This window comes from Diorhabda sublineata, chromosome 3, assembly GCF_026230105.1.
Source record: "Diorhabda sublineata isolate icDioSubl1.1 chromosome 3, icDioSubl1.1, whole genome shotgun sequence".
NCBI lineage: Eukaryota > Metazoa > Arthropoda > Insecta > Coleoptera > Chrysomelidae > Diorhabda > Diorhabda sublineata.
In genome coordinates this window covers 29,521,654-29,537,859 of record NC_079476.1, presented here as the reverse complement: position 1 = coordinate 29,537,859, position 16,206 = coordinate 29,521,654, and the positions used below count along the sequence as shown (strand labels likewise).

The 16,206-nt window shown below is 31.1% G+C and overlaps 1 protein-coding gene across 1 annotated transcript in view; it reads left to right on the top strand.

Annotated features, from left to right (window-relative positions):
- LOC130441452 (angiopoietin-2) overlaps window positions 1-16,206 on the top strand; it is a 188,472-nt gene that overhangs the window by 141,471 nt on the left and 30,795 nt on the right. Inside the window, exon 2 of the mRNA XM_056775150.1 lies at window positions 1,640-2,885. Coding sequence (XP_056631128.1) covers window positions 1,737-2,885 — 1,149 coding nt within the window. The 5' untranslated portion in view covers window positions 1,640-1,736. The remainder of the gene's footprint in view (window positions 1-1,639; window positions 2,886-16,206) is intronic.

Genomic DNA, 16,206 nt, shown 5'->3' with positions numbered 1-16,206 from the left:
AGCTCAGTTTCAAGAAAACATGAAATTGCTGTGATTCCGACAGGATATCAGTCGATAGGTTATTAGAAAAAAAATTGTATGAACTTAACGTTGAATTCATTTGCTCAACCAGCTGTTTGCAAGGCTGTACCATTCAATATAAAAAAATTGTGATGAAGCTACTTTATTAAGGTTATGAAATACTGGAGAAAGAGGAGCAATATGGGCTTGGATTACAGAAACAAAAGATAATTCTCGACTGACAAAGCAAGAGGATAATAGAAGATGAAGCCAATGATGAGTGTGAAATACGACATTAGTAATAAAGTGAGGACACTGAATATGGTAAATGTTCTGTGCTGGAAGTCTTCTTTGGTGAGTGCCTTTGGGAGCTTTACCGTTTCCATCGATTCAAATCTGGTCACTTCCAAAACGGATCTTTTTCTAACCTCTCTAACCTTTCAAGGAAATCTGAGCAGACCCGTTGACACAAGAGCTTTTGGTCAAGTGTCAGATTTTTTGGCACCAACTTCGCAAAGACTCTTGCCATGTGCCTCTTTCTTTATCGGCGTTTACAGCCTCGAGAATCATCCGAATCCTCATTCGACGATCTGCACCCACAATTTGGTTGATTTTGGTCTCTTTTTACGGAGTTGAAATAGTCACAGGGCGACCTGGGAGCTGGTCATCTTCAGTGCACCACTCAAAAACACGCGCAAGAGATAAAGAATTGTCCTCATAAGCCTCTTGCAACAATTTACAGCAATCAGTCGTAGTTTTTTTTCAATTTAACGAGAAATTTGAGATTGATACGATGCTTCTGTTTTTCTTCACACATTTTCTGTTTTCGGTACAAGAAAAAATCACGTTCGTTTCAAACCACTACTTCACAAATACTATAATAGTAACGGGAACGTGTTTTGGGACAAGATAACTAGATAGCCCAATTTAATAGCCAGACCTCGTAAACTTTATGATCATAAATGGTTATATACATTTAAAACGAGAAAGAACTTTATTAATACATTTTGATCGTTACCTGAAATAATTCTATCACCACCGTTTCCATCAAAAGCTTCGAATATAGAATTGTTTTGGTGAGTAAATTTTTGCTTCTTAACTACAAGTTTATCTGATTGACTTTTGAGGAACGTGGTAACTTTAAATAATTCTCGATATTGATTTTTCTATTTATGTTGAATAGGTATCTTAGCATGAAGTAGACAGTCTGTTGAGAACATGTTTAATGTTAATTTTACCAGCATATGAAAAAAATGCTCTTACAATTGCACTAATTTTCGTAGACATCTTATTTCTTGTTTTCTGATTTTTCGGGCAGTAAATTCTGTATGGTGATACTAAGCTACTTGTCGTACATAATAATTACACTATCTAATTTCAAGCACAAAAATCACTATAATAGGGTATAAACGTAATTTTTAACGTCAAAATTACTCATGGGATTAACTTCCTCAATAAATATAATAGAGTCTATCATAAATTGTTCAGAAGCATCTGAATGAAAATATAATAAACTATATATTATTCGATATAAAACATTTCTTGATTTGTAAAAAAATTAGTTTAAAGATTTTTTTTCAAGTATAGATTATTGTGAAACAGAGAAACACCATGATGACATATTTTTAATTTGTTTCAGGGAGGAGTACCTGTTTGATGTCTTCGAAACGATAATTTCAACTTTAGAATCAAAATTACATAGGATAGAAAATTTAGACAAAGCAGTTGAGCATCTCATGCGAAGAGTAGAAGGTTTAGATGATAGAGTGAATAATAACATAGACAAAACCGAATCAGTGATTGCCAAATTGAGAATAATTGATTCTAAATTGTTTCAAACACCAAACAGATTATTTTTTGAGAAAAAATCCGATACTTACGCCGAATCAGAAAACTTAGGTAAAAAATTATTGGCTTTAGATCAAAAAGTGAGTGACATCGATGATAAATTGAACACTTTAAAAAACCAATTGGATATTAATTCTTTACAAGGGGAAGATATCAACGCAGAAGCAAGCGAAAAGAGATCAGTTAGCATGAACGTAGTAGAAATAACTAAAGCTCTTAATACTGAAGTAATGAACCATGTTACTAAAGAACTAAGTCAGCTTCGAGAAACAAGTAGTGGTGTAGATAGAAAACTACAATTCCATATTAATACTGTCCAAGAAAATTTAGGAAAAATTCTAAATATGATGACCGATGTCCATCACGCTATTATAGATGACAAAAGAGGTTACACCGATTATTTCTACAATAGATCATACACTACTACACACAGACCTGAACGTCAAAACAAAATTGATAGCTTAGTCGAAAAAATAAAGCCGATAATAACCGTTTCCGAAAAAATGGACGAGGTTTGGAACGTTGTGGTTGGTACAAAAAGTTCAGTGGATGATCTGGTACCAAAATCAGATGAATTATTGACGCAAACTCAAAGACAAGAACGAGCCATAGGAGAAATACACAATGATTTGAAAATGAAAACTAATAAAATCATTGCCAACTTAGATAAAGTAGAGAAAAGATTGAAAAAACAAGAAGATGATGTTGCTACTTTAGCTCAAAAACCTGTACCAGCTGAAATATTACTCAACCCATCCTTGGAAAAACTAGATGACTTCGAATCTACTAGATATATTGAAGATTATGTAACTGATACAACACTTCCTAGTGGTTTCACTACTATATCTCCTCCGATAACACAAACGTCTATACATAACAGTGTATCTACCCAAGTAGGAAGTTCAGCTTCAACTACAGAGAAGAGGGTCGAAAAAAGAAAAGGCGGTGTTATTTTTCCCAGTGTTAAAAATAAACCAACCCACGTAAATTCAACTTTTGTTACATCAGATGTTTCCCCAGCTGTTAAGGATGTTAGGGTAAGATATTTTTCAAATAATACGGAATAACTAGAAAATTTAACTTTGTATGCACCATTAAGTTCTTGAATTATAGTAATAAAATATAAAACCTACAAATATTTTCGAATAGAATAATGTGAAATTATATTATGTGAATTGTAGTCACGGGAACCAGAATATATTTTATCTGCAAAAAAGTTCTTGTAGCCCTGCCTATGTTCAATACACGCGAGACTAGTAGGCTGATTCAGATTCTTGCACCTTATATTCTTCCTTTAAGCAAAAACACAGCTTACCCAGCTTATAATTCTCATTGGAATCTACTGATTATTTAATTTATTGAGTTACTGCTGGATATTGAAAACAGGGTGAGTTCGTATGGTCTATCTCGATTTATTGTATCTTCTTCAAACTAGGTTCAGTTCAAAGTAATATACTCATTCAGGAATCGACTTCAGTACTTTTTCCAACAATTTGTGCATAATGAATATATTAGATTACAATTTTCAAAAAAAAAACGGAGGTAGTCCATGATATTCTCGATCCATCTTCCTCGGTTCACCAACATCCATCTTCTAGGTCTAGATAGTATACATATGCTATTGTGATATAGAAATTTCAATATCAAACAAATACTTTTCATTGCACTGTTGTAAATTTTCATAGAATTATGTATAACGATAGTAATTTAATGAATTCTAATCCACTTTGAGTACCCTAGTTATTATTAATAGTATGAAAGCAACGCGGGGTACGCAGACACAATTAAAGGGCTATTGAATCACTTTATTCATCGTTAGTTTATGAAACACGACTCCAATGACGAAGAATTCATGAGAGACTTGGAGAAAAAGGTCAAAAAAATTGGCTAATCCTATAACAAACTTCTATACTGCAGGTATAAAGTAATTTATCAAATTATTAGTGACAAAACTTCTACAAAATCCATAGTATTCTCGTCATAATAAGAAACTATAAACATAAAGTCGAATATGATTGAAAAAATGAAAACAAGTTCAGCTGTAAGTAGATTTGCAGAAATTTTGAATCGGTATCAGGAATCGGTATAAAAGAAACAGTTTGATTATACTCTTGGCCCTAAGACTTGAACGTTGCACGTTGGTTGAAAATTATAATCTTCCTCATTCTGAATGATTTTTGTTGCTGCAAATGATTTGATTTGAATTGAATTTGCGAATTTCACTCAAAATCAATTTAAATTGAGATGTAGCTCCAGCCAATAGTGTTTTCAATGGTTCTGACGGTGAATTCAATGGTGGCAATACAACTTTTCCAGACGCGCAGAAGAAACCGACCGATTGACTTTTGTAATTGACTGCAGACAGTGTTAACATTGTTCGTTGATAGATAGCATCGATCACAATTTGTGAATGTGACGAATAGTCGAAGTCCGACTCATATTGAAACGCAAGGCGAAGAAGTGATGCGCGATACACTGGTAAACGCTGTTGTTCAATTGTTCTGAATGTGTCGGCGACTCGTTGACGGGCCTGTCTTTGTCTCAATGCATAAACACGAAGCCATTCGTTGCGTTGCTCTTGACTTTCATTAGACCGTGTGATTGCAGCCTGGTTGCAGCACCACCTACCATGCTGATTTAAGAATGTAAATTTCACAGACCCCCTATAAGCATACAAAAAATCATTTGAATCGGTCTAGCCGTTTAGTTGTAGATAAATAACCTAGATGCCGATTGCAGTGTCACTGCCAGACTGATTTGTGAATATAAACCATCCAGAGCGCCACCCAACTGCATACAAAAACATTCATTCAAATCCGTCCAGCCATTTAGGAGGAGTTTAGTGACATACAAACCTACAGTAGAATTATATATATGAAAAGATAAACTTTTAGTAAATTAAGTACGAATCACATCCTCAACTCGTTAAAATTTGTGCCGTTTGACAGTAACGCCGATAGAAATTTTGTTTTAAATCATTGAATAATCCCATTTGGTTATTTCATTTTAGAAATATTTTCCAAATTATTCCGAATCTTACGTCAATTGTGAGTAGGAAAGTCTTGCTGGAACCAAACTTTGAAGCTTCCTTATAGTTAACAGGAAATTATGAAACTGTAGGAATAATTTGTTTCTGTATGATATTCACTTATCGATAAATGTTTTTTGGCGATATTGATTATGTATAGTACTCATGTATTAACTTAGCATTCTAATGTAGTGGCAACGGGAACCATTTCCTTCCAAAATATTCCAAGCAGTTATTAACGGATACCTCCCCGCTCTTGTTTTAATACTATACGATTTCGATTTTAACCAGTGGGTCACACAAAAAGTAGATAAGTTGAATATTTTGTAATTTATCCTGATACTTATTAATATACTGCTAGATTTGAAGTAGTGTTTATATTGTACTTGTCATATTCCTATCTCTTTGAGCACGAAGATCCCAGAGATCCAAATATCTTCGATAACTTGCCACTTATTTTTTTGTTACTCCTTCAATCTCTAATATGTTTTTGACGCATACATATATCGTCTTTCATTTTCACAATATGATCGAATTCACCACCTTCTCGTTTTCCTTATAACTTCAATTTGTAATCGTTTTCTTCAGCTTTTGTCTCCCGTCTTCAGTTATTCATTTATTCATAAATATTCCTCAATATTGTCTATTTCCACAAAGTAAGAATAATAATACGGTCATAACCATTTGTTCTAAGAATATGCTCTGTATATACCGTTGTATTAGTTCTACTCAAGTTGAATCTATGTGATTTTCCAAGAGTTTTTGCTTGCTTTTCATCATACAAAACTTGTTTTTTCTTTTTTTACCATTCTTCTAATTGTGTAATTTGTAATCTGATCAATAAGCTGTACTTGCCGTGTTATATTATCGTTTTATAATCTAAAATTCTGTTACTTAATATAATATGAATTTTATATTAATTTGGGTCATATAAGTCTGCCTAATAATTTGTAATGACAATGTATCTCAACCCGTAATTATGTTTGAACTGCAACGATAATTATGTGTTACTTATATTTTATAAACTGTCTACAAGTAAAAGTTGTTTCAGTTCGAATATACGTGAAAAATGTATTTTCAAGGAAATATCAGTATAGTTCAGAAAGTAAACCATTAAATGTTACACTTACATTTACTTTAATACTGTGAGGTCAATAAACTAGGAGGTATTGACAGACAAGTTTCGTAATTTCAAGAACCAGATTTTCAAAAACTGATACATCAGTCTCAAGTTTTTAATTCAATTTAATTTTGTTGATCTTACAGTACTTTATAAGAGTGGACAAACAAAACTAATATTATTGTAATTTGAATGTCATGATAATAATGACAATACTTCTGGATTCCTTGCTTCACGAAAACAACTGTTTATGGCGAGGTATACTATGAATACTCCTCATGTTTTAAATTCGACACAACCCTCAAGTATATTTAAAACTCAATTAACTTACTCTCTTAGATTCTCGGTTCTACAAAACGAATATCATCAATAACAGCTTAGCGGTTTTTCTCGAAGCGAGATACATTTAATGGAATCCTCAATATTAAGCGTCAAAGAAATGATTTTATTTTTGATCCAATATCTAATACTAATTTTTTTATTTTTTTGCCTTCATTAAAAATAACACAAATATGGAAATGAACTTTTCAAATATTCTCTTCTTGATATACATTAGTTAAATAAATTCGTCTGAAAATGAAATTAATCCCAAAAATATGATATATATTGAGTATCGAATAAAATAGGCTTGATAATTATCCTCAAAAGTATGTTAATATAAAAAAATATTCATTTTTTTTAATTTCTTATTTTTTAGACCTTTCTAATGCTTAATGTTCTTGATTTTAGGTCTCATCTAATTTAAAATTAGTCTTTTTTAATAATTTTTGGAAGGTTGATAAAATATTGACCTTTCGACTTAACTTCAGTCTTTATCAAAATATATTGGAACAAATTATTAAAAAAAAAAAAAATTTAAAACAGAAGAGATCTAAATCATTCATTCATAATTCATTTACACGTAGAAATTATGTGTAATTTTTCAATAATTATTCTGTTAAAATAAGCTTTATTAATCAAAATAGAATGCTACAAACAGAAAATACATTCATTTTGATTATATGTTTCAGGTTTGAGAGGAATTCTGAGAGTTAAGTATCTCAAAATTCAAATCAAATTGTGTCGTGACATGGTGGATTTACTCACAAATATAAAACTGAATACAGTGAAGAAAACTATGTGAAAGTTAAACCAAAATAAGTAGATATCCAACTAATAACAAAAAATGTCGGTGAAAAACCCCAAATATTTCTCATTACGGATCATATAAGCAAAAATGCCGAGACATCGAGGTATAAATTCAGTTTTGCTTTCATGGCGTAGAACTATTTTGATGTCATCAATTTTTTCGAATGGCAACTTTTTAGAGTGCTGCTAAAAACTGCTAAAGCTAGAGAAATCAAAATTAGTAGTATTGACTATTGTCTATTTGCAAAATTTCTTACGATAAAATAAACATCTAAATCAATCTACACCCAATGCTGGGTTTGTTGGACACTGAATTGACTAGTAGAATAATACTTGGAGTAAGTCAAAACGCCACTTAAAACTCGGTTTCTTGATTTCCTTTGATTAAGATGGTAAAGAAAAAAATTATTTTGCACACTATGGGGACTGCTTGAGATTGAAATAGAAAAATAAAAATAAATATTCTTCCACTCCGATTGAGGTATCTCCAAAACATTTGAACGCTGGTACCGTTTCTCCAGGTGTAGAAAGACGAGAAATTTATTTTTGATCTGCGGAAATGAGAAGAAATCAGTAGGTGCTAAACAAGGATTGTACGGTAGATGATCCATCAATTCGATTTTCTGACTGTTTTTGCGATTTGTTTCCCTGATATTCTGATATTCTGATATTCTGAACAATTCTGGCAAACAGTTGCTTGTATACAATTCATAATTGACCGTTAGTCTAATAGAACTATGGCGACCAGTCCAGTTATTCAGAAAAAAAAAACAAGCAACGATTTTCTTCGAAGTGCTTCGCGCACGAACAATTTTTATTGGATTTGTCTCGTCTTGAAAGACCCATGCAGTTGATTTTTGTTTAGTTTTGGATTCATATGCATAGATCCATGTTTCGCCGCCTTATAGACGTCTTTTGAAGCACGGCAATTGAATATTTTCAGCATTTCGTTTGCACCAATCGACACGAGCTTTTTTGAGCAATTATTGAATTATGTGGTATGAATTTAAAACAATTAGTGTAATAGTTTTAAATGAAGTTTAGTTTTGAATTACAGAAACAAAAATAACACATACTTTCGCAGAATGTCTAAATGTGAATCTGAAATCAACAACCATTAATTTCTTGACAATGAGTCACTCTTTGTTGGAGTCCTCTTTCAAGCGTATCATTTCAAATCGTATTGATTTCCTCACGAATTTTATTTAGTAACGTCTGAATATTTAAAAAAAAGTCCCATGAAGTGCAGTCTGGTCAATTGGCTGGCAATTCCATAAATCTTTCAATTCAGTGATTTAAAAATATTCTATTTACATGATTATAAACGTTAACATCATAATGAGCTAGCAGATGTACTTCTCTATTTGGCAGAGGTATAACCTTTTCTGTTGTCAACAATTCCCATCGTAGTCAAAACGTTAATATTGGATATAGGCGAATATTGCCAACAATTATCTTCCATAATTTATTGAGAATTACTATGTGAACAGAGTTGATAATTTTATTTATTAACGCCGCTCTATGGCCAAATTGGAACTCCTAAAAGGACTATAAAACGAAATACATATGTAGGCTACAGCATGTTTTTCTTATTAATTAATTACTGATTATTAAGAAGAATATCTAAATGAATGCGCAAATATCTCCCAGCTTATAACAATAAGTGCCGACATCTTCAGACTGGCCAACCCCTGGCCATAATTAAAAATAGAATTCATGAGAATGAGAATAAACGCAATTCAATAAATTAATGTTCTCCATTTTAGCATAGCAAACAAGAAAAATTTCAATAGAAATTAGTTTAGTTTTAAAAAATGAGAGGATCTCAATTTCTGTATCTCATTTGACTAATTGTTAATTTTCTTTCTGATGTCAAGAGCTACACGTCATTTGCAACTGATTTCGTTGTTTAAATTTGACAGCTTTCCATTTAAAAACATTAAATTACATCATCACGGCTCAATCCTGACTTTCATAGCTATAGTTGTTAGTTACATTAACGTATTTTTACTCCATCGAAAAGAAACTTTAGAATTCCAGCCTAAATAGTTATACTGCATATATCATAAATATTAAATGAAAAATTTTTATACAGATCTCACTCTTAGATTTGTCCAAATCAGTCTCACGCAAAACTAGGGATAGTCCACATCTGTTAATTTCACTTATGTGAAAATAAAAAGATTTTTTTAAAAATCGTACATGCTGCATCCACTCCCTTATTTTTTATGGTTTACTGTTTTATTTATTGGACGACAAGATTTACTACTTCACTCGCAAGAAACAAAATGTAATTACCTGACATACAACTCTCGGATATCTCTAATTAAAAATATTTATTGACCATATACCAGAAAATATATCAATACATCTTATTAAGTATCTTTCGGTTCAAGTTAAATAGTATAATGAGAAGCTATGGGATTATATTACAGAATACGAATTAATCAAAACATAAAAAATATTAAACATTTCTCTAAGAATTACTATTTCCAAAATTCTAGAAATTAGGTGAGAACTATCCAATATCCCAACTATATTTTCACATCTTTATTGTTTATATTCATTCAAACTTCAATTGCTGAATGAATACAAAATATAATAATGGAACCAAGTATTTTCTTTTCCTTTCGCCACCTTAAAATTATTTGAAATATTGAGATAAATTTTGGTGTATCCTGTCAACTTGGGTAACAATTCATTTCACTTTGATCAAGATATGCATCCAGCGACAGATTAACTTTTTGATGGACATCCAGTGATTTGTTATTGCTGAGGAAATTTGATGTCAAATGCCACCAATGTATTTTTTCTCAATATAACTGAGGCGCGATAAAAAGTAGAAGTTTTTCATATCAAGACCAACAAAAAAGCCTTCTTCGGTTTTCGCTTTACTTAGTACAACAAATTTTGTTTTAAGTAACATGAATTCCATGTCCGTCTTTGGGGAGAAGCTTCTTATTAAACTAAGTTTGATGTGTAGCATAAAATTGAGAGCACTTCGTTTAAATCTGCACATAAATGCCACTTATGTTTTCAGAATTTCTTCACAATATCATAAGTTCCTTTTAGTGAGCGCCATATGCTACAGGCAAAGAGGTATATCATAGTTATGTTTAAAAATTGCCTTCAAATTTTCTTTTGATACCTCTGTTAAAGATTTTGACACTAATTTCAAAATATTAATAACTAGCGACTCCGGTGAACTTTATTCCGCCTTGGAAGTAATAAATCAGCTGATTTTGGAGTACATTTTCTTTCTTAGGATAATAAATATAGATAAAAAAACTAAATGAATGATATTTTGACTGATAAATTTCTCGTTTTTCTGTTTGTTGTATTTTGTTATAGCACGTTTTTTGTGTCTAAAGGAAACGGAAAAAAAAGTATCTTATGTCTTGTATGTAATTTCAACCGCACTTTGGAAAAGATTCTATTGTTTTAATCTCGAGTCAAATATTTCATATTTTTCAGTCAAATCTAAATCTCTGACAAGTTCACTTAGCTCTGATTGATAATCAAATGTGATTCTGTATTTTTTTCGTTTATATATACCGCTTACCTATTAGTAGAGTTAGTTTCGTTTTCTTCTTCTATAGAGCCCGATGAACTAAAAAATATTTTTGATATTGGAATGTCTGGGGAATGTGGTAGCAATATTGAATTTTAGTAGCATACTTTACCAAATGTGAAGGAATAGTCGTCTAAGTAATTATTGGGTTCACGCCACTGCATTGCTGTACCAAAAACCACAAAATAATGTTTCATATTACCTTCGTTCCAACCCAAATATTTATAGAATTTTAGCCAGTAGACTATTGACATCCACAATTTCATTCAATGGCAAATTAGGAATTTTTAGGAACACATTGACTGATTTACATAGTAATTGCTTATTCATTCTTCAAGAATTCACTTGACAATACTGTTGTTTATACAAATCTGAGACATTCATAAGACTCTCTTCAAAAGAAATTTCCTACAAACTTTGTAATGTGCTTTTCTATTTCTGTTACTTCAATTTTTTTATTGTGTGTTAAACTTTACTTGTCTTCTTAATCACTTTTCTTAGTTTTCCTTCTCCCTTTCTTCCATTGCCTTGACTGCTTCTTTACAACTTTTCATACCTCCTCACAAGTGTTATCCCAATTTCCCTAAGGTGTAAGTTAATTTCAAATTCTAATATTACAACCTTAAAAATACAAAACAGTTAAATTAATGAAAATAAATCAAATTTCATCGGTTTCTAAACAAGTATTTCATAAATACTTTCCCACCAAATTGTGAACAAGATGAAATCGAAAACTGGAGAATAATCAACTCTTGTAGTCAACGTCACAAAATCAAATCATGCTGTTAAAAACATCCCTATCTCCTCTACTACCTCTATTGCTATAAAATTATTCTTCGTATTTTCTGTTGCCACCTCGTAAGATTACTTAATTTCACGCAGTGCAATCAGCAATAATTATTACATTCTCTTCACTTTTCTTCATTGTTTGTTTGATTGTGAGGCAATCTCCAATTTCACGATACAATTTTTATTTGAATTTTGAGGTATTGAAACATTACATATTCTTTCTAGAATTTGACAACTGAGTTTAGCACTGCAGTTCATTTTTATCAAGGAAAGACAAGAAACCGAGCTTTAATTGGGGTTTCGCTTTTATCTTGGTATTATTCTACCATTCAAATTAGTGTCCAACAAACTTGGTATTGGGAGTATGTAGCTTCAGAAGTTTTTTCTTTTGTCAGAAATTATAAAAATAGACAAAAGTCAATACTTCTAATTTTTACTTTTCTGGGTTTAGAAGATTTCCAAAAAGGTGACATTTAAAAAAATTGGGTATAGTTGCCACGGCATACTAATGACATCAACATAGTTCTTTGTAAAGTTGAATGTATACCTCGAAGTCTTGTCATTTTTGCTTGAACGGTCAATAATAAATAAAATCTAGGGTTTGTTATTTTTTGTTATTAGTTCGATTTCTAAGTCGTTTGATTTAACTATTCATATTGTTCACTTTGTTGTATATTTGTGAGTGATACGCGACAAAATTTTAATTTGAATTTTACACTTTACTCACTTACAATGTTTTGTTTATATTCTATTTTGTTGAAGAGCTTACTTGAGCTCAGCAACAACCTATTAAAATAAATACTAATAATTCCACATGAAAATGAATATTTTTTTGATAAATACGTACGTTTAGGGCCCGAAATTAAGTCCTTTACATGTGATAAGTAATATAAATCACATGGTTTGTATCAATTTCACTTACTTTTTCTTCCACTAGATTTATTTGATTTCACTATCAAAAATATTTCATTATAAGCAATAAAAGCATACATGTAAGTTTTTGTTGTCAATTTAAATATTCTGGTGCGTTATTAGATTTAAATTTAGTCAAAAAATATATATTTGTTCCAAAAAGTATCTATTTTTAAAGGCATAAGGCCTGTTTCAACAACACCGATACGAATATTGACTCCCTCGACACCAGCAGGCAAGTTTTTTTCATGTCTAAGCTTGTGTTTCTGTATTAACCGGATATCCACTGTATCTAAAAATAATTTCTGTTGTAGGTTCAATTTTATTCTTATTATTATTTTCTCATTCGTTTTTCCATTCATCTATACTTAAAACATATGGTCATTACCATAAATCCAGAACGAACCGTTGCGAATGGAACCACATATAAAACAGGCCTAAGTGAGGTCAGCTGAATTAGCTATCGTTCAGTTTATATTTCAATCAACTAGTAGATGTCAATAACAGGCATTTCCACAGGGCAGGCATCACTCGAATTGCTTGAGTGTAAAAGGGCGTACCCTCTTGTATAGTTATTCCAATATCAATTGCATGGCACTCATACCAAATTAAGAAATGAAAAATAATGTTTACTCCCCGTAAAAAATTCAGTCAATATCTAACAAACTGTCAGTCCAAGTAGACTCTGTTTACCATCCGTAAACATAAATGCATTCTATTGGCCGAAGCTGTATGTACACAATTTCTTCGAAATATTCCTGCTAGACATTAGCGTCGCTTTGTAAAATTTAGTTAATTCATATATTTTATTTAATAAATAGAAATAGTGCGTTCTTTGTATCATGGGTGAATGATGACAATAAAATTACACGGTGTAATGAGAATAAAGATAGATAGGAACTTAATAGTAAAGATTTAGATTTACAAACACAGCAAGTTATTTTAAAGATATTCGAATGTTAAAATAAGGAAAGTATTCAGCAATGATAATGCAACCATAATAAGAATTGCTGAATTAAATTTCCAATTTATAGAGAAGTTACGGACGGGATTGTTTTGAATTATTCACAGAACCAAAAACCATGTAAAGAAAAACTGAAATCAAGATTTTATACATAGGGCAATTTATAGTTTATATAAAGAGAACAGGGATGCGACATACAACAAAAGGTAGCAGATTATCTAGAATACAATTATACCAGTTTAGAAACATTGCATCAAGTTTTTTCAGCCCACGTTTTAAACAGAAAAAATTGAATAAACGGATGGCAATAACCGAATCGTCAAAGATAGTTCGATGACAAGATTATTTGCGTCATATAAAAGACTACCGAAGTTTTAATAGACACATAAGTTATCGGGATGAAACATGGTTTGAAAGTCACGATGTAGTAAATTTCGGTTGGTTTGACAGTAAAAATTGCTGTTTGAATAGGACATGTTCTAGAGGGAAACGCATTATAACTATTAATATCTGTCAAAAAAATTAAAATTGTGCATCTGATTATCATGAAGATATGGTAGCAGATATATTTGAAAAGTGGTTTCATGAACAGCTTTTACCTAACATTCCACCACAGTCAGTAATCGTTATGGACAACGTATTCTAGCACTCGCGGCAACTCTTTAAGATACCAATTACTAGTAGGAACAAAGCTCAAATTTTAGCATTTATGTCTGATAAAAATATTCCTATTACTGTCAGCGATTGTAAGAAAGGCCCAACAAACAAAGAATTGATTACTGTTATTGAAGGTCTAAACTTGGAGAAAATGTATTATATTGACTATTGCATATATAACCCTATATAGCTAATATAGGCAAACATAAAATCAGAATTACGAAAATGTAATGGTTGTGGAACTTGTTAAGAAAGTTCTAGCAGCAGACCGCCAATAGATTTGAAAAAACTGTGTTGAACATGTTATCAAAGAAGTTGATAATGTCTCTTTACAACCCATCATAATTTAACCAAATGATGACTCTAATTCAGACGATTCTGTCTACCGTTATTATTTATAAAGAATTTAAATGTTTTTTATTTCGTTTTATTTGCAAAGAATTCATTTTCCTTTATGGTTGTTGCTTTCAAATTTTGTTTTCCAGAAAACAAGCGAATGGGGTACAAAAAGGGCTCGTCTGGCACGTCTGGTACCCTGTTCAAATCAAACTCCCTTACAGGCAGGTACATTTCACTTGTCTATTTACGTTTTATAATTTAACATCCAGTTGTAGCAAGTTAATGAGGTATAATAATGATTTTTTTCAAGTAGGATTACATTTAAGTGCATCTGTCTAATTAACGGTGTATAATGCCGTTCAGTTAGCAATGATTCGATTGCCGTTTAACGAATACTTTCTAGCATATTTTCAAAAGTATGTATAAAAATAATAAATTTATGAAATGAGGTATCTACGCTTATGGTGAATGAAACAAAATTGATTGCAAGAGTTTTTATAATCTGCAAGTGATGTTGGAAAATCTATACTTGCTTTTCAAAAAAAAAAAGATATTTAAGAATTAAGGGAAATCTGTTAATCTTATTTTAATTCTTTGTTTGTTTGTTAAGAAATAAATCACATGAGATATAATAAGTTTTCTTATGTACATTTACCTTTAATACTCCGGAAATTATTGTTTTTAATCAGGAACTAATTTGTTATCAATAATTGACACAACAATCAAGATATTAAATGCAAATATGAAATGACGTGTGTAGTATTTTGCTAGGAAATCACAAGAAAAATTTTATACAAAAACAGCTGAGTTGATACAATAATAAAACTAAAAAGGCATGAAATATTATTAATGGTATTATTAGAGAAAATATTGGAATGAATAAACAACTAACTTTCTCTCACTACTAGGAAGAAGGCTGAATAAAATTTTCGATGAAAAAGCCAGTCTTCAATATTAAAAAAAACTCTCTATTAGTGACATTACGAAACTATATACTCATTATTACATATTAACAAACACATATAGCTGAAACAGAAAACCGGTCAAGATACGATGGGGAATGAAACTTTTTTTTTAATAATGTTTATGAAGTTTTGACAAATACCACCAACTGAAAACTATTTGTTTCCAAATAAAAAAACCAATTGCAAAATTTTACGTATGAAGAAAAACCTTTGATTAGATAGATTAAGCAACGATGAGAATAGCATGTAAATTATTCGAGTGGCCGTTAGTAAAACCAATGTATTATAATATTAAATATAGTTGTTCCGTTTGGAGATCAATAGTTAACATAGTTTTAAAGTTGAATTAGTGTTGTAGCTTGCCAAACTAACTGAATATTGGCACTAAATGTGCTATTAAACACCTAGTTCCTGTTAAAATCTACTTCTTCTTTTCTTCCTATCTCCTACTAATCACTTCACTCGGAATTTTGACTTTCTTATATCCTATCTCCCTTATTCGGTTTATCCACATTACCCTCGGTCTACCTGTATTTCTCTAGATAGTACTCCATTTTTCTAATACTTTTTTTCTAATAGTGCTTCGTCTTTGATTTTCAATTTCCAATTTTTGCTAGCATATATTACGATTGGCACCTTTATAATATTATACATATTCATTTTCAATCCCATGTCAATATTATGTATCTCATAATGCTTTTGTTTAGTGTGTAGTAAAGTGTTTTTGATTTATACTCTTGTTCACAATTTTATCATCACTTTAATTTTATGGATGTTGACTTCCTTTTTCATGTCCCATTCCTTCTCCTTGGTACTTTCATCTTAATCAAGCACCTCATTTGTTCTGAGTCAAGAATATCTAATCGAGTATTATAATAAAAACTT